The 25,973-nt window shown below is 41.3% G+C and overlaps 2 protein-coding genes across 2 annotated transcripts in view; both read left to right on the top strand.

The window, feature by feature from the left end:
- Window positions 1-8,576, top strand: part of ehhadh (enoyl-CoA, hydratase/3-hydroxyacyl CoA dehydrogenase) — a 9,952-nt gene extending 1,376 nt beyond the window's left edge. Inside the window, exons 3-7 of the mRNA XM_068703438.1 lie at window positions 622-791; window positions 1,070-1,181; window positions 3,407-3,511; window positions 6,058-6,399; window positions 6,817-8,576. Coding sequence (XP_068559539.1) covers window positions 622-791; window positions 1,070-1,181; window positions 3,407-3,511; window positions 6,058-6,399; window positions 6,817-8,069 — 1,982 coding nt within the window. The 3' untranslated portion in view covers window positions 8,070-8,576. The remainder of the gene's footprint in view (window positions 1-621; window positions 792-1,069; window positions 1,182-3,406; window positions 3,512-6,057; window positions 6,400-6,816) is intronic.
- A 544-nt stretch (window positions 8,577-9,120) lies between these two features.
- On the top strand, window positions 9,121-22,183 carry zgc:162707 (UPF0524 protein C3orf70 homolog B). The gene is made up of 2 exons (XM_068703423.1): window positions 9,121-9,646; window positions 19,658-22,183. The coding sequence occupies exons 1-2, from the start codon at window positions 9,463-9,465 to the stop codon at window positions 20,353-20,355; spliced, it is 882 nt and encodes a 293-aa protein (XP_068559524.1). The 5' UTR covers window positions 9,121-9,462; the 3' UTR covers window positions 20,356-22,183.
- The last annotated feature ends 3,790 nt before the right edge of the window (window positions 22,184-25,973 follow it).

Here is a 25,973-nt window from a genome sequence, read left to right as displayed (position 1 = left end):
CTTGAATTAGAATGAACTTTAATATCGGCGTCTATTACATTTAAAACATCTTATTATTTTGGGAGACAAAAATGTGTTAAAATTGTGTTTTTCTGTACTACTTTCAATTGTAATATAACAAATATCCCTAATTAAACTAATGCAAATGCTTGAGGGCTTTTGTTTTTACTACAACTACAGATTTTTGTGGTTATTTATGGGATATGCTTCAGCCTGGAAGCAACTATGGAGGGAAGAAACGGGAGAGGATATGACTACCCTTATTTCACATACAATTGCACAGGATTTAATCAAAAACATGCGAGCACAGCATTTACATAGATACATTCACACGGTGCTGATAGAGCAAGAATCATATGACGTAATGAAAAATAAATAATCAGGAGGCTTGTTTAAATAACCTGAAATAGTTTGTTTATTAAATCAAATGTGGATATATGTGTTATTTAACAAACTCAATAAACATGAAGTATTGAAGAAAATGTCTAGGTTATTCTCTCAAAATCAACATCCAGAAGCAAACATCTTTGTGGAATCAGATGCACTTCTTATTACAATGATTTGTTTATCTCTTAAAGTTTGAACCCCTGGTAACAGCATGAATTCAATTTTGCAAAACAGGGGCGGACATCAAGGAGTTTGCGACAAAAATGTCCGGACCTCCGCTGATACCGATGATCCACTCCATCGAGGCTGCGAACAAGCCGGTGGTGGCAGCCATCGAGGGGGGCGCTTTTGGCGGAGGCCTTGAGCTGGCACTTGGCTGTCATTATCGAATCGCGCACTCTAAAGTTAGTCCATGCTTCATATCTCTGTCTGTCTCTTCAGGTCAGTGTCGAACTGACAGTGTTGTCTTGCATGTTACAGAGTGACTGTGTAAATGTAATTGTTATGTTTCCAGAGTCATTTCAAAGTACAAAACACAGCCCTGTTTACATTTTTGTGATGTAAAAGGACATTTTCCATGTTATAACCAATGTAATGTATTTACTAAAGCTGTCTCTATGAATGTCATGAAAAACCCACACTGATCAGCACCTCCTATTCATCAAACTTTGTGTCCTTTCAGGCCAAACTGGGTCTTCCAGAGGTGACTCTGGGTCTGCTGCCAGCTGCAGGAGGATCCCAACGGCTGCCAAGGCTCATCGGGGTCCCAGCAGCCTTAAACCTCATCACCACAGGTAGCAAAGACAGGTTAACCTTGCCTGACTATTACAGAGCTGATGGTAGAAGTTTAAACCCGTTTTTAAAGTACCAAATCAGATAAAAGGAAGTATCAATAAATATAAAGCTATATCTTGGTCTGTTTTTCTTCCAGGGTTCTGTTTGTGCACCCACATTTTGTCATGTTTTAGTTGTACTTCGTGCAGACAACACTTTATATTATAGTTCTGAAAATCAATTATTAACATTAACTGAACCATGGGGCCGCGGCCCACTATTGGGCCGTGAGTGCCACCTAGAGGGCCGCAAAAAACTTTCAGTTTTGCACCTGTGGGCCGCGAGGGCCGCGGGACCGCATAGGTTATCAATTGAAGACGCCAGAGATATTACTGTTATCCATGAGACGCTCAGTTACAATATAGCTTCCCACCACTTGGTGGCTGTAATGCGTCAGTCAGTTGTTTAAGTCCTCCCGATTGCCATACATCTTTTGTCCTCTGGGGTAAAAAATGACCCCGCCTGGTTTGACTGTTATAGCTTAAAGTATAAATTGTCAATCAATTCTTTTTTACACCTTTAGTCTTACTTCAGTCCAACCCATTACCACACATTTTTCACCTCGTTTTGGAATTTAGGGCCAATAGACCTTGTTCACATAAAAGTACACCCTGTTTTTGAGTGAAAATAAAATAAAACAATTAATTATTTTGACTTAATATTATTTTGACTATTTGACTTATCACAGAGAGGTATATATCAAAGTTTAGTGAGAATGCTGTTTTTTAATCATTTGAATTTTTCTAATGGCAGCACATAATCACACCTGTTGTCCTCTGGGGTCAAAATTGACCCCGTCTGGTTTGACTGTTTATAAATCATAAAATATAAATTATCACCCGCCTCTGTGTTTCAACTCTTTAGTCAACTTTATTCCAACTCATTACTGACATATAAAACATCTCAACATTGATTTCTGAAACATTTAACTCTCCGGTTACCTTCAAATTTACTAACACCTTTTATCCTGGGGTCAATTTGACCCCGGCAATTTGAACCTCCAGAAAATGATTAGAATTAAAATTGCTACCCAAGTTTGTGTGTCAGGTACTTAGTTTTTTGTTGACTACCTAAACAGCCCTTTAAATAAAACATCCCCCCCACAAAAAATTAAGACGATAGTGGTGCCAAACCCCCCCAAAAGTCTAAATTTACAATCCTGACTTCATTAAGTATGGCTTTGTGAACGGAGGTAACGTGGCAGAGCCGAGAGCCCAGTGTGTGGACTGTTGTGACTGGTGTTATTGTTCATTTGTCACAGATATGAAGAACAAATTTTGGTTCTGCCATGCAAAAGTGAAGACTGCTGAAGCATATAATTTGCAGATTATAAAGCTATATTTGTATTTGCACTTTATTTAAATTCTATTTACAGTTTATTTAATTTGAAACTTATTATTTTGAATGTGTATATTTTATTACCACACATTATTTATTTATCAAATTTCCATTTTTTTCTCAGTTTTTTTGAGAGTCCCTCCTTTTTTTCTGTAGTAAAACCTAATTATTAGTAATTTTTGTGTTAATAAGCCTGAGTTGAGCCTTTAAATTTGTTCTTGTATTAGCTTGATTTGTTCCATGAATTGTTAGGGCGTCTTGTTGTATGCAGGTTTACATACACATGATAAATAAATGTGATGATCACATTGTATCATGTCATTTATTTGACAAGGTTTTTGCTTGTTAAACTGTAAGTGAATTTGATTTAGTTATTGAATACAAATCAAACCAAAAGTGAGAACAATTAGTTAAACCAATACAGTGTTAATATTTGAATGGGCCCCAGGCCACTTTGTACTTGAAAAGTTGGGCCCCGAGGTCAAAAAGGTTAAGAACCCCTGGTGTACATGAACCATGTACACAAGAGTCCAGCTGCTATTATGTAGAGATTGGTAGTTTACTCTGATGACCAGCAGAGGTCAGCATGTGTTTAGTTTTACCACGCTTACCACTACAGAAGCCTTTTCTGTGATTCACTGCTCTGTTCTGAAAATGTTCTTAATAAATTAATTCAGATTGTAGTTCTTCATAATTTTTAAGATTATGTTTGTGTCATTGTTTGATAAATGTCAGAATCCAACCGGGGATTTTACAGTGACTGGATGGCTCGTTATTCCTTATCTAATAATTTGAAATGTCACATGTCACCCAGATAGACCTTTGATGCCCTTCATGTCTCCCACAGGCCGCCATGTGACTGCCACTGAGGCACTGCAACTTGGCATCGTGGATCAGGTTACTGATCACAACATTGTTGACGTGGCTGTGAAGTTTGCCCTGAGTGTTGCAGGTGAGACACAGGAAACGGATAGCACAAGGTATAAAATCCACTCTCTTCAGTTTAAAAATTGGACTGAGTGAAAGGAAGAAAAATTCTTCCCAGTGCAGTTATTTTGGGCAAGTCCAACATCAAGCAGTGTCAACATGTAGGTTTGTGGAAGTCAAAGGAAGCAGAAAACACGGCAGGCAGATCCTCCACCACAGAAGACATAAATGTTTCATGGCTCTGTCAGATGTGCTCTGATGTCTTCACTGCTTTTGCTGTATTATTCAGAAGGGCGAAAAGGGACAAACTTTCCTAGAATATTAATAACAGGCCCTCGCCATTCATTTAGGGGGATGAAGATTTCTCCGTGCACGAGAATCAGAATCATTTACCCACTGAATGGATCGTTAAAGTGTGCCATGTCCCTACAGTTTACCAAGGATGATTTCACAGTCTGTGTAAAGGCTAATCCATTCATATTTGCTACATGCTACGTTATAATACTGACAGATAACACTAGTAGGTTCAATTGAAATGAAAAGTAAAACATTTAAGCATTTTAGCTTTCTGTTTAACCTTTAGATATGAGAGTGCTTTTGAACATCTCATCCAACCCTCGGCAAGAAAGTGAATTTGCGTAATGTCAAACTATTTCTGTAAGTGGTTTTGTGAACTAATACACATACCACCCACTCTGGTGTGTGATTTATGTACTGTATGTTTACATTGTCAGATTAAATGAGGGGTAGGAGTAACTTGTTAGTCTTGTCTTAGTAGAGTCTTGGTTGTACACACATGCATGAAATGTTCATGAGAGGATGTTTTTATGACTATATCGTAGGTAGCCAGTTTATTGTTTCAGAGATGTATGTCATCCTTTTCAGTTTGTTGCTAGCTCAGCTCATCACTAAGACATTTAAGTTAGTATGAAACCTGTTAGCTCGTGCCTAATAGCAAACGATCTCACTACGTCTTTGCAAAATGGCAACAGTAGTCTCCAGGCTTGTCTGTAAAACATATCACAATCAAAAGATGATTGAAGTCTTGTGCTTTTTACAAATGCTCCCCCCCCAACTCAACACTGCCAAAATGACTTTGAGTGGGTGAGCAAGTGAGTGTTTGTAACGCTGAGGCTTAGAGTGAGTCACACAGAGAAGCCAACAGTATACACGATGGGAGATTTGAGGAGATAGGACTGAAATCTGTGGAGACTTACGGATACTCCGATACTGATTAGCAGGCGTGTTGAATTGGGACAGGAAACGTGTGTCTAAATATACAAATAAATCGTGTGAATGTTGGTGACATTGAGATGCACGGCTGGTGAGTCAACCAGCGCAGAACAATTTAGTCTGTCACATCCATACATGCAATTCATAAAACACTACACAGCAGTAAAGCTGGCACATGGGTGTATGTAGGCAAAAACACATTTGAACTGACGCGTGTGTGGGCTGATACACGCACACACCCCACACATGCACAGATTCAAGTCTCTGCTGGTGACGAGATTAACGTTTTTGCCCCAGTAGTTGCAACATCTGCCCTCTACATCTGTCAGGACGACCAGGCTTTCCACCCGCTGCACAACAAATCCATCGACACAGCTCAACCATTTACAGATTAACTGCTGCAATAATGCCCTCCTGAAGTACATCGTTATCACATTGCTCTGCCACACAGCATCTCATTGACTTTCCAGAATGTACTTTTAACTGACCATTCATTCTTCTTCCGGATATATTGATACTGACTTTATAAGGCACAATTTTAAGTAATTGGACTAAGTGGAGACAACAGATCTGATATGGCTGCTCTTCCTTTTAAGCTTTGCCATGGTGACCCAGATTCTGGCCTAGACCCTCAGCTGAGTGTAATTCAGTGGAGCTATGAAGGATTCTGACTACTGTCCCATGTATTCATCAGGGGAGACAGAAATGGGTATTAAGATGCTTTTAACAAGGTTTTAGCAGAGTGGCCTTCTTCTTCATTCTCATTGTTTGCAGGCTTAAATCCCAGCAAGCAGGAAGTTTGTGTTGTAAAGTTTTTAGGCTCTAATTTAAAATTCTCTCATGTAATTTCATCTAGATAATTGCTCCAGAATTGTACGATTGCTCGCAGGCCTGAGCATCACAAATATTCCCCCCTCCCATTAGACATTTTCCAACTATTTTGCCCAGAACCAAATTGTTGCTTTTCATTAAGTTTTAGATTGGTGTTATTCAAAGTGAACTGTAACAGTGCACTGGCACTGGAGTCCTTCCAGTTATGCTGGAAATGGTCTTTCAAATCATTCTGCTCTTATAAGCTACTGGGGGTATTTTGTGATTGAGTGGCCAATTATACGCAGACTGAGTGCTGGCCGACAAATTGGATAAAGTGGAAAAAAGCTGTACTAATGGAAACTAGGAAGCGCTTTACAGTTTAGAAAATAAAATTATGTAGGTGAGCATGTATAAAAAATGTCATTACAGAGTCAATTTTGTGATTTACTTTTAGCAAAATTCAGAGGACTGTATGTAAAAAGACAATTCCTCTGGAGTCATGGTTCTTCCATGTTTCTATTCCAGGTCAGTCACTGGATGGCCGTCGTATCAGTACTTATCCGTGTCCACGCCCGTCTGATTTGGATGCTCTGTTTGAGGAGGTGATGCAGAAGGTGCGTCAGAGTGCCCGTGGAGCTATAGCGCCGGTTGCATGTGTCCAGGCGGTGCGGGCGGCTGCCACCCTGCCGTACACTCAGGGCATGGAGCGGGAGAAAGAGCTGATGGCCACTCTCTTAACCTCAGGCCAGGCCCGTGCCCTGCAGTACATGTTCTTTGCTCAGAGAGCCGTTGGCAGGTGGAGGATGCCCAGTGGAGCCAGCTGGGACACAAGCAAGCCCAGGCCCGTAAATAAAGCAGCTGTCATTGGTAAGAGCTTTGGACTTTTAATCTCTGTTTGTCCGAGCTTTCAATAAGCACAAGCACGTTCACTCATCAAGCTAGCTGTGTAGCCTTTCCAAATTCATGTTGCCTATGGAAACTAAGCCCTGGTTTATAGTTCAGCTGAGTGTAAATGGATGAACCAGCTCTTCCCTGCAGGGAGGATTGGCTGCATGACAACCTGGATATGTGAAGCTCTGCAGCTTGTGCATTAATATTGCATGCTTTGGAAAAACTTAATGCTCCCAGGCTAAAACTATTTACAGTCTAGCATTGTGTAGAATGCACTAAAGCTATCATTTCTGTGAGATAAACTTGTATATACTGTAATTTTGTCTGTGATATGTGTAACTGACGATTCTGAGGCAATATTTGTGTCGTCACCATGTCATTTTGTCTTCAAAGGTCTCGGCACCATGGGGAGAGGCATAGCAGTGGCCCTGGCTCAGACAGGGTTGTCTGTGGTTGCCATTGAGACCCAGGAGAAGCAGTTGATGGAGGCAAAGCAGGCGATGTCTAGCATGTTGGAGCGGGGAGCTAAGCGATCTGGGGGGGTTCCTGCACTTGGTTTGATCAGTTATAACCAGAGCATCCAGGCTGCAGCCAACGTCGACCTGGTCATCGAGGCTGTGTTTGAGGACATGGCCCTGAAGATAGAAGTATTCAAGCAGCTGACTGCTGTTTGCAAACCAGGAACTCTTCTGTGCACCAACACTTCTGGACTAGATGTGGACCAGCTGGCCTCTGAAACCCCTAACCCGGAGCTGGTGGTCGGGATGCACTTCTTTGCCCCAGCCCATGTCATGAAGCTGCTGGAGGTGGTGTATGGGCCACGGTCCTCTCCCCAAGCCGTGGCCACTGCCATGCAACTGGGAAAGAAAATGGGCAAAGCCAGTGTGGCAGTTGGCAACTGCAGAGGCTTTGTGGGGAACCGCATGCTGAGGCTATACGTCGAACAAGCTTCCTTCCTGTTGGAGGAGGGAGCTACACCTGAGTTGGTAGATCGAGCGCTGGAGGAGTTTGGTTTTCCCATGGGTGTGTTCAAAGTGTCCGACCTCTCTGGGCTCGATGTGGCCTGGAGAACCAGGAAGGAAGCCGGGCTAGCAGAGCCTGGAGAGGCATCTGGGCCATCAGCTAGAATCCGAAAAGGCTACAGGTACAGCCCCATTGGAGACCTGGTCTGTGAGCAGGGACGGTTTGGCCAAAAAACAGGCCGGGGATGGTACCAGTATGATAAACCCGGCAGTCGGGTGGCCAGATCCGACCCCTGGATGCACAGCTTTCTGGAGCAGTACCGAGCCCGGCACGGCCTGGTGGCACGCAGCATAAACCACCAGGAGGTGCTGGAGCGCTGCCTCTATTCCCTAATCAACGAGGGCTTCCGCATCCTGGAGGACGGAATAGCTGCAGGACCCGAAGACATCGATGTCATCTATGTGTTTGGCTACGGCTGGCCCAGGCACCGGGGAGGTCCCATGTTCTACGCCAGCATGGTGGGGCTGGCAAAGGTCCTGGAGAGGCTGGAGCACTACCACCAGGCTCACCCTGATGTGCCCTACCTGCAGCCCTGCAGACTCCTCAGGAGGCTGGTGGCCAGTGGCAGCCCACCTGTCCACATGTGGAGGGACGTCATCAAGAAACTCCATAGCCAGCTTTAAAACTCAAACATGTCAGCTTTAATCTCTTTATTCACTTTAATAATGAGGGCCTTATACTGTGATGATGAGCGGTTAATGAACTGCACTTATATTGTGCTTTGTAATAATGCTGATCTTTTTCTATAATGTGATTATGGATGAAATTGTCTCTTCAGCCTTATCTGTTTCTTTACGTATTCTCCTGTATGTAAATGGTGGGTGCTCAAAATAATAGACACACCTTACAATATACTTCAAGATGACAAGCTTTACAACAATTGGATGTGTTGCATTACATCGGAGTGAATTAGAATAATAATCTCTAAATCTACCGCCTGATACCTCGATAAACACCTGTTATAGATTTATGTATTTTCTGTGTGATTTATACAGTCATGTTTGTGTGAATCTGGTACACATATGTTGGCTTGTTATTCAGGTGCATGCGTGTGCCATTTCATTTGATCTGTTTCATCAGTCAAACAATCTGTTGTGGAGAAGAATAAATTAAAACTTCCGCTTCCTGCAGTGTGTCTCGGGTTTCTGTTTTGTTTTCTGCTGACTCAGCTGGAGTGGTGACAGAGGGGAACTGAGGGAGACACTCAAAAGCTAAACTGCTTTTATATAAATGATTGGCTCACTCCCAAAGAAATCTCACACCTCAGCAATGAGTAGATGTTGAGGTTGCCATCTAGCGGCCCCAAACTCAGCAGCTGGATTAAACATGATGCTCCATTTTGTCTGCAAATACACTATTTCTGAACCTTTAGTTGTTTAAAAGCAGGTCAATGCATGATCACACAAAAAGTCGGGATTAATGAATGAATCGATATGACTGTGAAATATTACCAAGATTATATAATAAGCACCTATTCACAAAATGTAGCCTATTTGAGAATAGTACTCGGATGGACTGGAATATTTCTTTCAGATCAAGAGCCTGCTGTTTTGAAGTTTTAAAGGCGCCGATGAAAGCCTGGATGTGTGTTTGAAGTGCGCAGAGCAGCTGGCTTTGTGTTGGTGGACTCCTCCCGTCGTGTGATGAAGTTCAGATGCGCGCCGTAGTTCCGTACGCGCGTCACCAGCTTTTCACAGAGGAGCTTCCCGACGCGAGGGGAGGATGGAGAGACGTGCGGCTCGCGACCACGGGAGGCTTTGAATGTCAGATTACACGAAGCTAATTGACGCCCTTTCACTTTTACAAGGTCATGTTTCAACGCTTTGCATGAGCATTAACCCGGCTGCTCTGGATTCAGAGATCCAGCACCGCCTTTCACGTCCGTCCCCGAGTTGAGAGGCTTCCTGGGCTGCGTGGAACGTAAAAAAAAAAAAAACGTGACTCGGTCCCTCACGGTAATGTTGTAGTTCACTCGGACGAAGCTTCTTCTTTTTGGGGGATACAGGAAATGTTGGCATGGCCGCCTCGCGAGCACAGAAGTGTCAGAAGAGTGAGAAGTTGGACGAGGCGCAGGCTTTGGCTAAGAGCTGCGCGGGGAGACCAGACTTCCTGCCTTGCGATGGGCTCTCCATCTGCGCTACCCACAGCCACGGGAAGTGCTTCAAGCTGCACTGGTGCTGCCACTTGGGCTGGTGTCACTGTAAGTTTGTTTACGTGGTTTAATAGCTTTCTGTATTGCTAGGAATCTCTCACTGTGGTGGCTAAAATATGCTGGTTGACATTGCCTTGTTGAGAACGCAGGAGCATCAGTTCACTGTTTCTAAAAAAAAAAAAAGGACAAAATGTAGCAGATATGAACTCGATATTGACGCGCTCAGAGTGAACATTTTGCTGCCTCGGTGGCGCTATTCACATTTTTGGTAAAACTTCCAAACATATTTTAGAGTCTGGTTTTGTCTTCTTTGCAATAATATAGAGGTCACATTTTTAGAGTCATCATTATCCTTGATCCGAGACATTCGAAGAGACGCCCTAGTATTCAATAGTGTGTGTAGTCGAAACAGTGGAGGCTGTCAAATTCAGAAGCAGGGAAATAGATGTTTCAGCGTCCTGGTGTTAAATTCTATTCCACTGGATTTGTTTTGACTGTTTTGATTTTATTTGTGTTCATTTTTTTTTACAGCCCAAACTGTCGTGATACAGTATGCTGTAGTTCAGTGCAGGCCATGGACATGTAGTGACGAAAACAGATTTAATTAATGCAGCCCTCCTATATTTCTATATTGCTTGAATCTTTAACTGTCAGTTGTAATGTTGCGTTAAAGTTAAAAAGCACAGATTATTATCAGTATGAAGATGTTGAGTTGAATTATCTTTCTGGAAGTGCATGTTAATGATAACATTCAATGTTAAAGGTATTTAGGAGTGGAAAACACTTGAACAACTAAAATAATGCACATTTTTTTGGTATTCCAGTGTCTTCCAATTTAACTGTATTGCACTCCAAGTAGGCCTATGGCTTATACTGTAGCATTATGCTAGCCTGTTATGAATGCATATGTGTGTCTTGCATCCTAAATATGAGAGAGGGTATATTATGTAAAACCATCAAAAGAAGTGCACATAAATTAAATCTAATCAATTTGATTAAATCAGCCTTCCTTTACTTCACTGTTAATGGAGATACTTAAAACAAGTGACATCACTTTCATTTCTGCTTTTAAGAATATGTCTTGTGATATATTTCCTAATGTCTCAAATCCAGTAAAAGACAAAAAAACAACAATTCATTTTTTTCTACTAAGAAGTGTTGCCAAAACCTGATGTATCGTATTCCTCTCCTATTTTAAGCACATTGTTTCACATCACTGTGAACATGGAGTTTATTATGAGCCAATCCCACATACACAATCCAAGTGCAGTGAATACACTAAAGCACCAAATGTGTATTAATCCACAGTTGAAAATAGTCCCCAACAAATGCAATATGTATTCCTGTTTGAGTAATGTTTGCGAAAAACTAAAGTGCCCAGCTGTTTTAGGAAAATATTTTTGTTGCATGTTTTATAAATGAAAGTGCATAGTTGGGACCCAAACTTAAAGATTTACATTTTCCATAAGAAAGAATGAGCTGGGGTGTTGGAAAGTACTGAAAGGTTAACAGACTGCTTTTGTCTTTATATGACAACAAGAAGAAAAATGAATATCATTAGCATCATCCTTTAAAGTAAATTCATCCCATGTTCAGAAAAAGTCGAGCCGTTAATCAAGTTCATCAGCTGATATTCTTCAGTTTCAGGCCAAATATTTGATAATGTTAACTTAACTCAATAGTATTACCACATTGTGATCAATATCATTTATCTTGACTGTTGAATTGATTGTGTTGGTAATGTAGTACATGGTAGCAGCTCCACTCAAACATGGAGAATTTTCTTTTCTCTCTCTGTGAGGTGTTGGTGGCATTTTCACCACCTCTTAGACTCCGTTTGAGCCTTTCTCAACCTGCCACTTCCACACCACCGCAGAACCACAATAGCTGTGCCTGAACCTGACAGGATGTCCGTCTCTTTGTGCTGCCCTAATTTATCCCATCTCTGGCTGCTCTGAAAATCCTCAGATCAGTGTGAAACACAATCACCCTCCACTCTGCACCGTTTAGGCGGGGGCTTATAGTGTGCAAGTGCACGAGTCACATTGTAATCTTTGCCATGTAATCATTGGATTTAGATGGCCTGCCTCTGTCCAGAATGAGCCCAGTGATTTGAAATAACTTTCTGGTGTTTATGATGAGCCACAACTGAGATTTATGTTTCTCAGCAAAGCCTGTGTAATGTTACATCATTTGTAAACATTTAGTCTTGCTCCTCCTTTCTGCTTTGAAATATGCATCTCCCAAGCTGAGGATGTGCTGCACAATGGACATGGAGCACTTTGTCCCCACTATTTGATTCAGGCTAGAAAAAGCCGGCAACGTCATGAAGGAGATTCTCACCTTCACATCTCTGTCCACTGTAATTTGCAGGTTCCCCTTGCAGGACACTCATGCACCACAGGGAGAATAAACCAGCTTAGACTGCTGAATCAGGCAGAAACAGAGCACCCAGTGAGAAAAGTATAGCAGCGTGCTTCTGCATGCAATGCCCGCCCGCTGTCCCTAGCTCACTCCGTCCTTTCTAGCTAATACATAATAGTGCTGGATGCAAAAGAGTGAAATGTTGTAACGCCCCTTATCTCGTCAGTTTTTCATTTTAAACGCTCCTTTGACTGTCGTCTGGAGTATAAACTTGTTCTGAGGCTGATAATTGTGCATTCACCACAGGGACCCTTGCTAGACTGCTTTTTTAATTACATTTTTAATCGGTTTCCAGGCAAACAAATACAAAAGGTCAATGTGTAGTGAGACTTTGGCACAGCATTTGAATTCTCAAACACAAATTATTTCCATTATCGTACCTGTGGAGCAGCGATTACCTGTGACTTAATGTCTGGCTTTTCCTATGTCCTACGTGCCGTTGCAAGCGAAACATTTTCAGGTGGTCTTCCTCTCATTTGCTGCTTCCAGACTTCATTTTCCGTCTAGAAAGTGATGCTTTGGCGGCCTTCCAGTGGTTTCCACTCAGTTATAGCTTTGTTAAACCTTTGGCTGAGGAAATTGGGAAAACTGGAATTGGATGTATGTGGAGGCAGTGTTCCCAGCTGGTGACAACATCAGTCCAAGCCTCTCAGTAGTAATTAGCTATGTTTAGTGTCACCGCCATTATGTCATGTCTGATGAGAGCTTCTGCTCACAGCAACGCTGGAACCACCTGGTCTGAATATTTTTTTCTCTCTTTTTATCCTCTGCTAACTGATTACAATTACCAGGCAGAGCAATGAATTACTCATTAAGAAAGTCTAACCGAGTCTAATGAGTCCTGAACAGTCTTGTCAGTCTGCTTGTTCTCTGTCGGCTCCAATTTTGTACATTATAAAGTGTACTTCTCTTGTAGGTGCAAGAAATAGGGATCGTTCTGTCCGACTTCCTCATCTCATCTGTCACACCATGCAGCTGTAGCTTACAACTATTTCTAAAGGGAATATGGAGGGTTAGTGGATAAAGCTCTGCCTTACATTGATTGATTTGCTGACCAATTCAAAATTTGCCGCATTGCTGAATCATAAAAAGCTTCAGCTATTATTACAGGGTCGATACATTGTTAGCATAGGCCAGAGGGGATTGATTGGATGTTCATATTTGGGAACCACTTTAACTGCTGGTTTGTCAATGTTGGAAACGGGGCAGCCCCAAACTAAAGTTCAACACGTATTTAAAGGATTATTTTCAGGTCTGTCATAATACTATCACTTATAAAGACACAAAATACAAGATTTAATTAATTTCTCTCACATAAAGCCTCATAGTATCTTTGAGCAGAGCTTTAGAACGCATATTCTCATTGCAACAAGGTCACTTCTTCAAAGAAGTCTGCTCTATTGATTTGAATATTAAAACCCACGTAGCATTATTATTGTTTCATTAATGGTTAACTGGTGACTGTTACCTTACTGTGACAAGCTAACAGGTGACTAAAGCCTTGTTGCGGTCATGTCTTTTTAAAAAGGCAGCAAACAACACCACCTTTATCCACGACGCTCTCTCTCCCTGCATGGTGTTGAACCCAAATGGTTTGGTGTATATGCTCATCACGCATAAGAGAACAACAATTTTCACAGGAGGACATTTTGACATGTCACAGTTGGAGAAGCACAGGTGTAAATGATTGGAAAAATAATGATGGCTGAATTCCATTTAGCTGCCTCAGTTTCAGGGTCTTTCGTGCCTGCTGGCTCTCTGTCAGGGCATATTGGGACACTAACAGAACAGAGCCATTGTTAATGTTATTAGTAACACCTGTGCTTTTCCTACGATGATAAGTTACAATGTCTGCTGCGAAAAATGCCTTTTACCGAATTGATTGATGCCATAGACGTAGATCCATAGAGTAGATTGTTGTGAAGGAAGTGCATTCTTTAAAAGTACATTTGGGCATGTGAGTATTTCCTTGAGACAGACTTTAAGAAATCCAAACCTATCCTTTAAGGCCTTTACAGGAGTTGAAGCGTAATGCTCACTCTGCACAGGAAAAACAGTCCACTGAGTTGCATTTCTTCACCATGATGCCAGACTTAACAGTGAATTTCAAACTGGCTGCAGGTCAGGAACAGCCTTTTGCCTCTGGAGGCATGAAACGGGAAACAGGAAAGGAGTTTCCCATGATGCTGGGTCAGACCATCCCCTTCTCTGAAACCTGAAACTTATGTTGTTGCCTCGGCTGCCTGCAGCTTCTTGGACAGATTTAAACACAAAGAGCAGCGGATGTTTGAGCGGACGGTATCCACTGGCCAAATGGGTGCAGCAGCTGTTGATGAAAACAATCTGCTAAAATGATTTTGTTCACCTGATTTTGCCAACACCTTGCTTTGAACTGGTGTGTTGCATTTATAGTAGAAGATTTGCTCAGGCTGCACATAAAGACTTCTGGCTTTAGCTCAAATTGAGGGGGTTGTTAATGACTCAGTTACTACTGAGGCTTTGATATAATCTGTTATTAATTTGAAATAATCTGTGTATCATGCCAATTCATTTTCACTACATGTTGAATTTGTCGATAATAAAAAACCTTAAGTAGAGAGAGAGAGAGACATTGAGGAGCTACAAGCTGCATTATTCAGAGAGACTATCTCCTGTATTAAACTAGACTGCGCAGTAGTCGGCCAGCCACAGGCCAGAGAGAGAGAGAGAGAGAGAGAGAGGGAGAGAGAGAGAGAGAGAGAGAGAGAGAGAGACACATGCAAGATGGAGGTAGGTGGGAGCAGAGGAGTTGGAGCTACTCGTACTTCAGCTCCTCCACTCCACCCGCTGTCTCATTAACCTCTTGAACTCTTCATTTTTACCAATTAATATTTTTATAAAAACCCTTTTGGCTGTATATAACATCCTCTCTATCTGTGATTCAACACTTAAATGAAACTAAGTGATTCCTACGCTTGAATAATTTATCCCAAATTTCCCTCATTTTTATTATAGACATTTTATGATATTTTGCTATCTTTAGACACTTTTCTTTGTATTTCCACTGACAAAATTCACTGTAAAAGTAGGGGAAAGAGTCGCCTCCACTGCTTTAAAAAGGCGCCTGAAATTATAATTAAATTTTTGTAACAAAGAGCTGCTGCTTCCTCTTTTGATGTACCCCACTGCCTCATTTACATCCCGTCTAGTCCGTGATCTCCTACATCCCCCAGAATGCCTTTCATCAGTTTCCAGTGAACTTGTTGCTTTCAGCGGCTCTTAATTATAATGTGATGAAAGGCTTTCCAGTCAAGAAAACAAGTAAGGAGTCATTTGCTTTACTCAAAGTGCAAAATGCCCTGAGGCTGCATGTTATTCTGGTCTATTGTTGCTGCTGTCAGTGGGAAACATTGTGCCTGTGTTTCCTCTGCAGCTGATTTTTCAGAGCAAGATGGTAGGTGTAAAGTGGTAGGTGTAAAGTTTGCAGAGAAGATGTGGATGTTGATGTGTTTCTTTTATTCGATCAGTCTTCATTGCTGCAGGGTTAGAAATGACTTGTAACAGCATGTTGTCTGTCTGTGGCCAGTTATCTTTTAGGAAGAAAACTACAAACTATAAAAGAACAAAAAGGACAGGAAGTGTAAGATATATCACCAGCAATATCCAACATGTTGCAGTCTCATTAAAAGACCAAAAAACAACAATGAATTGATCCTACTAACAAATATTTTCTGTGCTGTGATATCCATTTTCCCGCTGTGCTATAGACCTCCATTGCTGTCCAGAAACTATTACAGACACACTCTTGCACCGTGTTCCGTCATTGACATGAACATGGACACAGTAGTTTATTTTGATTCAATCTCACACACTCTGTCCTACTGCCATACATTCTCAGCCCACTAAATGTGTATTAATCCACAGAGTGCCCTACAAATCCACCATCGCCTCTTATTGCCCCTAAGTAACATTGATAACATTGATGATAGTAACGTTTTACAAATTACTTTAGCTTCTTTTTTTTTAAATTGAGCTCAACAATTCTCATCTTAGAAAGTCAAATGGGTGGGTGGCTGAGACCCACAGACAGGGGAAAGAAGTCATAAAGTAAAGATAAAGTGAAAGAGATTGAATTTGTTGTTACTTTTAATTTTTTATGGAATTGGTTGACTATATGAAAGAATATAACTCCAGCCTCACCTTTCATGTCTTGAACCTAAACTAAGTGAGAGGTGGCAAAATGTCCTTAGTATTGTGGATTTAGCAATTTGTTTTCCCTTTTATGAGGACATCTGGTCTTTGTTGGTATAGAAACACACACACACACACACACACACACACACACACACACAGGGCAGAGGCCACTTAACAACCGACATTGTCATGCGAGGGCTCCAGCACTGGGAAACAGGATAGAGTATAACTGAATATCATTAAAGCTGCATAGACAGTGTTCACTGGCTGTCAGTGTTTGTATACTTGTAGCAACTAACATTTTATGAGGAATTTTAAATGAAAGCTGCCCTTTTGAGTTTACTTGTAAACAAACTATTATAACTCACCAAAAAGTATCGTGCATATGGCCTTAAGGCCTGAAACGCGCTGCATTTTCTCTCTCATACAACATTTGTGTCAATTGTGCACCTTGTTCATTAATGTATGCCGGCTTGCAGTCTTCTTCTCTGCCGTCTCGGCCGCATTGCTCCTGTTAGCGTGCAAGTGAGCATGATACAAACAAAACCGGAACCCACTTGTAAAAACATTGCTCTGTAGCGCTACTAGTGGTCAAAACTTCTCAAGGTACCTTTAAATTATCATAGTCAAAGTGTGTGAAAGGAAATAATCCCATTAGGGTTAAAACAAACAAATGTTTTCACTATCGATTCATCTTCCAAACATTCCCTTGATAAATCTGTTAATCATTTTGTCTATAATTTCTCTGAAAATGGTGAAAATGACATCTTCAAATGTCTTACTTTGTCCACAATCCAGTCCAAAATCCCAAAATATTCATCTTACTGTTATGTGTTACATAATTTTTTGAGAGGGGCGTTTTTGCATTAAAAGTGTATTAATTTATTATCAAAATAGTCGCTGATTAATTTCCTGTCAATCAACTAGTCGTTGTAGTTCTACATGCTATTAATAGTGACTGAAAACAAAGTGTCTTTTAAGTAACTACCACTATTTCTTATAATACTAGTATTTGTTAATGTACAGCATTTGTAATAATCCAACTCTGTACATCTTAGAGCATGCAGTTCAAGTATTTGGAATCAGAAAGTTGTATTTGTTTATTTATTTAACATGATGATTCTCCACTTTTCCTTTTTGCTAGACTAAGTAAGATTAGTCTCACACGTAACACAACGTCCTCTGGGGGATGGAAACGGTAATATTTCCAATTTATTGCAAACTAATTCTGCGTTCTACGCACACCATATACATCCACAGACAGGCTGTGTTCCTTCTGCAAGGCTGTTGAGGACAACCAGCGTTAAGTGTTGTGTTGCTCCATATGTCTGTCTGTATTGTTGTCTGCCCATGCATCTGTCTGTCCCCCAGTATTGCTCTTGGTATCTGCAACTCCAGATGGATGAATGCAATTAGATGTAATATGCTAAAAACTAAATGGCGTACACATCGCCATCTACAGCTTTAGCTCTCATTTGTTGCCACTATCGTGTCTGCCTGAATGGCCTCATCTCACTCCGAACATGGACCATTGAGTTTGTCTCATTAAACAGAGGACTGCTACTGTTCCCCCCTTTTGTCTGTATCATTATAAGCTCCTGTGTTCACAAAGAATACAGACATTAAGCCTCTTTTAATGGTTTCACATGGGTGGATGATGCAGTTTTGTGTCCTTAATAAAGATGTGGTCACCTGAATTAATTTAACCATTCTTGTGGGCAGTAAATAAAGATTTAAGCGGAAATCTTGAAGATTTTCATTTAAATAAATGTCTGTTTAGTAACTGTCTATAGCTGAAAGAGGTAACACACTGGTAATTGAGCCTATGGCCCACTGATAAAAGTGTTGCAATATTTATATATTTCCACTATTACGATATGTTTGTCTGTTGTGATATTCCTGGAAGAAATATATGGTGTCACTCGAATAGAAATTCTAAACCAACCAGGACTGAAATCTTTAATTAAGCTTAATATATTTTATGTGAAACAAAGCCACTTCCATAAAATGGAAGAAGTTTTCACTGCAACCTGGAAAAAGATTTTGATTGAACGGGTCCCCCAGCCTGTGAGACAAAAGACAAGGACACAGAGTGAGAGGAAGTGATGCGTAGGCCTGTCATCTTCTGTAGTTTCTCTCTCTTCAGGGAGCGAGTTAAACACACATCTGAGCTGCACTCTTCAGGCAGCACGGCGCAGAGTCGGAGGCAGTGGGCTGCAAACAATGAGTAACATTTGGGAGCAGTCATTTTGCACAATCACCACCAGTATATGGGTTGCCAAGATGGGAGGCCTACGACAGTTTCCAGAGCAAATTTGGGGCCTTTATCTCATATAGGATTTATGTGACACTATATATTACACCATCATATAAGCCATTATGTTAGTAATACAGATGTAAATCCAGCACCACATTGTTGTATATATGGCCTTAATCCTATACATTATTTTGTCATGTTTTCGTTGAGCCTTGTATCAGCTCCTTAGAGTCAAAAATGATTGCTGCACTGCTCTGGAGGGCCTGCAATTTAAATTATGTTACATTCTGGCTGCAGCTGCATCTCACATGGTGGTGGCAAGGCAGGTATTTTTAAAGAAAGGGGGGGTGACCGTGGCTAAGTGGAGAGCAGGGCTGCCCTTCAATCAGAGGGTTGGCGGTTCGATACTCAGCTACTACTCTACTAGTCTCACGTCAATGTGTCCTTGAGCAAGACACTTAACCCCAACAAATTGCTCCCATAGCTGCAGTGTGTAGATAGATACTGAGTTATCACAGACACGCTATTCACTTGTGCCTCCCACACTTCTTGGCACCAAAAACATTGTCCTTGGTCGAACGTGACTGAAAACACATGTTTATTAACTACTAATATTACAATTATATTTCTTTCCTAGCTACAACAAGTGCAGTTTTTACATTATGGCTTTACACTTGATTTGATGGATGCACCCTCAAGTGTCATCTATTTGGCCTATCCGTTTCCAGATGACTCAAAAATACTTTGTTTGGGACATGTATTTAGTGCAGTGAACGGACCAATTGAGGCTGAGACACAGGATAACAACTTGTAAAATGTATTTTTATTTCCCTGTGTCTTCTAAAGCAGAGCTTGCCTTAATTACAATTTTCACAGTGCATTTCCATGTTGCTGTCGGGATTCCTGCCAAATGTCTCCACATGGTGCCAGATTGGAGTTTACTATTTTATTGATTTAAACCTGCATTAAGTGTTTTTTAGTTGCTTTGGGGCAGTGGAAAAACAAGCTGGAAACACAACACTGACATATAATCACCTTTTAAGTTGATGTGGGGAACATATTATTAGGCATAATAGATCCAATATTCATTCTTCTTTTAGCTTTGTTTTGGTGTCTGACAACTCCAGAAATATGTGTCAGTTTGGTGTTGAGTGGGAAGCGTACAGTGAATTAATCAGATCCTTTTATTTATTTACCCCCTTTAGGCAAGTATGTGTACCAGCCCATGACCAATGTGTGCCAGCTGCCCAGTACAACCGTGCCAGCTGTTGGGACGGAGTACAGTAACACCATGGACCTGTCTGTCTCTCTGGCTGAGCGCTTCCTGAAACTCGCCCCCTGCTTCCAGTCCCCGCCTCACCTGGAGTCGCCCAAGTACTGCGTCATTGCGGATCTGTTTGTGGATGACTACATTGTCAAACGCATCAACGGAAAGATGTGCTACGTGCAGCGCCCTCCGCCTCCCTTACCAGAACCTCCTCACGCTCCCACCCCTCCCCCACCTGCTCCCTCTACACCTCAGATGCCCCAAAAACCCACTCAGCCTCGGCAACCAGTGAAGCCTGCACCACCAACCCAACACGCACCTGCACCTTTGCAGCCGGTCCAGCCGGTCCAGCAAGTGCACAGTGAACACAAACATCCTACCCCTGTGGATAAGATAAAAGGCCCCAAAATGGACCACTGCTCCTCTCCGTCCAGCTCCGAGGACTCCGGCATCAACGCGTTGGGTCTGCACTACCTGGAGTCCTGCGAGGAGGAGACGGAGGAGGAGGAGGACGACGAGTTGAGCACAGATGGGAACTCCAGCCCCGGCAGCCTCTGGGATCAGGACGACTGTTCTCTGCTCTCTCCCTCCAAGTCTATGATAGAGATCATCGAAAAGATTGAAACAACTGTGTAACTGACACAACATCGACATGGACACCAGCTGTGAGGGAGCGAGAGCTACAGAGCAGAATTAATGAGAATAACACTTGAGGATTTATTCTACAAAGACTAATAGGACACAAACCCCTCTCTGACGCTTCAGCGGGGCTTTGCTTGGTTGTTTGGTTGAATTAGTTTTCCGGCAGGTGGTCGAGGAATGTGCGTCTGCGCTCGCACACACATGTAATCTGTCCACATCCCCTGCATGGAGTGAATTTCTAGAATTTATTATAATACAGAAGAAAGCCACAAGCACAAGAATATTAAGCACATGCACAGTGGACCAAATAGACCTCCTGTACGTGGTACTTACGCACTGAAAAAAATACAAAAGGACTCAATAGTAGGTGCACTTCAGTCAGAGGAAAGTAAGAAAAAGTGAGACTTTTTTCTGTGATTTTAGACTATATTACTGGAGCTAAACTTAGTATGAACAAAGGTGGTATAAGTAGGTTTCCTGATGATAATGAGCAGTTGGGCCATTCTTAGTGTTCTCCAGTCGTCAATCTGCCAGACAGCCTTTATTCTAATTCAGCTTTTAAGAGGCAGATATGTAAGTGTGCCATTTGTAGTTTCTCTGGTCAATGACTCCCACACGTATTAGTAATTCTGACACTTCAGCATAATAACTACAAGGCCAGCTACCTCTCATGGGCCTAAAGCACATCAGCCCGTTAACCACTCAGCTCCAGGCTCCTGGGACACGACCGCTTCTGTCGCGTTAATATAAAGATTCCCGGCCGACAGTTTGTGTGCACTTTACTGACACCAACACGAGCCGTAGGTAGGTAGGTCAGTGTTTGACAATCAAGGATTACACAGAAGCACATTCCTATACTGTTCCTGCCAGCCAAGGCTACTCTTAAAAACCCCTTTATCAGACATTAACATATTGTTCTGACCACATATTCTGCTTAACCTGGTCTGAACTGCTGTGCTGTGCTGTTCAAGGTGAAATGGGGCGTTAAGCATAACATGACTTGGATTGCCCTCTATTAGCAGCCAAGAAATTAAATAGCACAGACGTGTCTCTGGCAGAGCTACAGTGACAAAAGAAGGAGTCACGTTGTTACAGCAGAAACTAGCAAAGACCACCTAGGGATGAGGGAATATATATATATATATATATATATATATATATATATACACACACACACACATATAAACTTATACAACAATACAACTGAATTGTTGTTTGCTTTTTGGGCTTGACGGTGAAATGTCCTGTGAAGCCAGCTGAAAGGGAGTCTGGTAAAGTTGTGCAGGTTAGACTATGTCACAGTAATGTTGTGTTATGGGGCAGAAAAATGTCACTTAATGCGCCTTTAAAGGAGAAGTATGGAATAGGTTGCTGAGTATGTCGTGATGTTATAAGAAAAGCAGTTAAATATAATGTTTGTGAGACAGACCCTTATTAGTCAGTTAGTAAGATGAAGATGGGCTGGGTCTTTTTAAAAAAACATTTTAATGTTTCAAGTGTTATCTCCTGGAGAGTTATCTGCAAAAATCACTAAAATCTGCACAAATATGTATTGCTACAATGATACGCTAGATGTAAAACATTTTTTTCAAAAGAAGTAATTTTGCATGACTGCATTCATTTGCAGAAGTCCCTCAAGTAAAAAATACAATTTAACAAATTTGTGGTTCAAATCATATACCTGTCATTCAATTCAAATATTTTTCTCTTATTCAGGAACCTTGACACTGAACACAGTCCCTCTTAATGCATTTAAAATATCTGTTATGTTCTTATTATTGTTATATTATTTTCATATGAATAAATCCAAATGAGACTCACACTTTCTCTCCCTCAACTTGTCTTTTGTAGTCAGCATGGAGCATTTTCTGCAAAAATAAAGTTAAATCTTCTTTGAATAACATCCTTCTCCTGACACACAGATGACTAATGCTCTCCAAAGATTGAGTGTAATAGCAAAACAAAGTGAGAGATATACTAAAATTGAGTCATTACTTTAGCTGTGGCTGTTGTTCTCCTCTGAAATGTCTTGACGAATGTTCTTCGTTTTTGTTTCACACATTCCCTCCTTTGTAACCTTTTACTTTCTTGCACTGCGCCGGCGTAGAAAAATCACAATAGAGCAAGAGAAAAACAAAAACTGAAGTGAAAGGAAGAGTGGAGGTGTTAGAGTTAAGATAACCTGGGCCTCAATCTTATGGTGTATAGTATGGTGCAAGAAATACAGTGCAGGTTAGAGTCAAGCCCCTCCACCTCCGACCCACAAGCTTCCTGTTATTGATCCACACCAGGGATAGAGACAGTCCAGCCATGTCCTCTGGGTCTCTGCCCCAGACAGTCTTCATCTAGCAGCTGATTTTATGAGAGACCATGCAAGTACCTCTCTCACCTTGACTACCAGCCCAGATTGATTTCTCCATGCTTCTCTTTTTCCGCTTCATTGAGTCTATTGATTAGTTGTACATTAGTGCAAAGAGAAAGCCTAGGCCGGGATGAAATGTTAATCTTTTTTATATTATGTATATACTGTACATTCATTATCCTGCTGGTTGAGGAAGAAGAGGAGTGTGCTACTGGAGAGCCTGGATGACAGCATGAGAGTGGAGAGGAGAAGAGGAGAAAGTGTGAGTGCATGGATGGAGTGCAGCGACAGGCAGCGGAAGTTCAATTAAAAGGATGATGATGATGCAAGCACATGTAAAGTATTTGCACGGACTTGCGTGTGTGTGTGTGTGTGTGTGTGTGTGTGTGTGTGTGTGTGTGTGTGTGTGCGCGCGCGAGCAGGCACACAAGGTTGCATGTAGTTCAACATCTTGAAATATTTTTTTCAAGAGCTACAGACAGATTTCATGAAGAGATAGATTGCTGTTACAGTTAATCCCTCGCAGCAAAGTCATTCAATTGGCAGGCACCTTGAACATTGGACAACTCAGACTCTCTCTCACACACACAAACACACACACACACACACACACACACACACACACACAGGACGATACGCGCCAAATAAAAAACGCCCTTGTTCAAGGACTGCTTCAGAAGCAGGGTTGGCACAGCACGAGTCACACGAGCGATAGAGAGATGTTGTCAGCTCCACTTTTTCCTTTTGATGTGCGTACCAACAGATTACCTTCCTCAGGAGATTTCCTTTTAATTTCATATGATTGTGCTTTCTCTCTAGTGGCCACTTATTAGACAAGCAAGAACCCAAATACTCAAAGGAGATTTTAGTGGCAAAATCAAAACATGGTTTCTTTATTGCATCTTTATTTACTTGATTCAGTTTAAGTCCCTTCTATTCCTCAAATATATGTTTTTAAAAATGTTATGTTGTTAGAATGATTCAATAACCATTTTTCTTATGCTTCTCTCTGAAAAGTTAATTGGGTTTTACACATCGAAGGAATTTAAGAGTGTATGGTATGCAGGTAGCAGATGCCAATTTTTAATTTGCAATTATATGTATGTATAATTATATGCCAAATACTGTAAGTGTTTAAAAAAACACATAAATGACAAAAACTTATTTTTACACCAGGCATGTAGGCATAATGGGCCATGCACACAAAGGTCATAAACTTATGTCGTCATGTTTTGTTAAAATGAACAGAACTTCTATTAACATCATGTGAACGTCATGTAGCTTCAAAGAAAAAATAATTTTACCAACTTCAAAGTAACTTCAGGGAAAGTTAAAAGTGTAAACCATAAGTTAAGGGGTTAACATCATTTATAATTTGACAGTGCACCTCATGAAAATCCATATCAGCTCCCTTCAGGGAACCTGCACTATATTGCAGGCATGCAGCTTCCTCATACAGCCCCATCTCTAATGTGAGACATTCAGAGCCTAACTTCAACAGCAGCACTCCATCAAAACGGTCATTTATACATCCAATTTATAACATAGTGTCCCTGTGATTGGCCTGATGCAGGCGGTAAGCAGGTACCAGAGGACCACCAACAGGCTGCTGATAAACAATCAGACACATGGCTTTGCCTCGTCGTGCTCGATGGGCGATGGGCTTCTGTCTGATAAGCTTTATAAACGCGAGAGTGTCACCTGAAGTGCAGCTCCGCACTCCCTGCCTGTAAAATATTCATTACTTTTTTCCGTCACTGTCTGCCCTCGTCTTTGAAATGGATTTAGAGCACTTTTTCCTTTTACACACAGAGCGTGACTTTCTCCCTGCAAACTCCAGACAACAGCTTCAAGTTCTTCTACACAGCCCTGTCTATCCTGTGAGGATAGACAGGGCTGTGTTTGAAAGTATTCCCCTTTTGTTGCTTAAAGCTACTTGGTGATTCATCCTTTCTGCTGTAGAGCTTGCAAGTACTTTTGTGTGATGGCAGAATGACTCACAGTGATATACCGTAATGTGATTAGTTGGCTTTGTTGCTGTGGATTAGCCCATATAGATGGTGATTCTGTAGTTAGAGAAAGTGCTGTATGAATGAACACATTTGCACGTAAAATTTGCAACACCTTCTTTACGTTTTAAAATGGACTTTCCATTTCTCACTCAATGATCCTGAGTTCAACTAGTTCATGGTTACACAATAATTCTCAGTTGAAATAAAGCTAACGCATGCTTACTTTTCTGCAGAGTTCATTGTTTTAATAGCGGCCATTGGCAGAGCAATTGTGTGTTTTGTGAGCTCTGAGGCAAAGTCTGAATCCATCTTAATCACATCAAAGCGTCAGAGGATGTCGAGAAGGCCTACACTGGCTTTCAACTTGAAAGCCAGCAAAGTCAATATGGCTGCCTCCTCTATAGTGTCTGCTTTTCAGTTTGTTAAATCTTTTCTCCCATAACTTTTATTCTTTTTGTGCTTTTGATTTTTAGAAACAGGAAAAAGGGGAACATTAATTACCGTCGTTAGGAATGAGCATAATTATCTACTCTCTTTGCGCACTTATTTTACTTCTCTCTTATCTGACTAATTTTTTAAGCTGAACATGAGAGGATGCGGTTTATTTTGAAAGGAGTGCAGCATATAAATTGATACACGTTCTTGTGTAGCCCCTTAAGATACTGAACATTATATTAGAACATTAAACATGATGACAACAGAGTAATTTTCTTTCTTTTCATCCTCACACTGAAATAGAACACAAAGTACCTGTGGAGAGACCCTGTCCCCAATTCAAAGGTCAGCACAGCTGAAATCACTTGAGGAATTCATCAAAGCAGGTTGCCTGAATGTCCAATGGGGGGCTTACAATCACATGAACTATGAGGACACCAAAACTGCAGTATTCAATCATGTCAATTCAACCCTCATGCACACACAAAAACTTTACATTCAGGAAATGTTGGAATTACAGATGTGACGTTAAGACACTGACATCATAAAACTATTTCCTCTCTGTCTGCACCAGTCGAGGGTTGATTAGCATCACAGTCTACATTCACATGATTGATGTTGCTCCAGTGCTCTCCCACAACACTTTGGACAGATGTTGCCCTCATCTGCGAGAGTATTTTATAATGCTGCCGCTCAAAAATTGCATTGTTCTCCACTGTTTAATACTTTCTAAAAGGTTGCCCAGAATAGAGGGACAGAACTAGGCCAGCACTGGACCCAGATTGCTTCTAGCAGATATGACT

The sequence above is a fragment of the Cebidichthys violaceus genome, unplaced genomic scaffold, assembly GCF_023349555.1.
Source record: "Cebidichthys violaceus isolate CVI_PGR_0920_01 unplaced genomic scaffold, fCebVio1.0.p SCAF_11, whole genome shotgun sequence".
NCBI lineage: Eukaryota > Metazoa > Chordata > Actinopteri > Perciformes > Stichaeidae > Cebidichthys > Cebidichthys violaceus.
The sequence above is the reverse complement of the archived record's forward strand: the minus strand, read 5'-3'. Positions and strand labels throughout refer to the sequence as shown.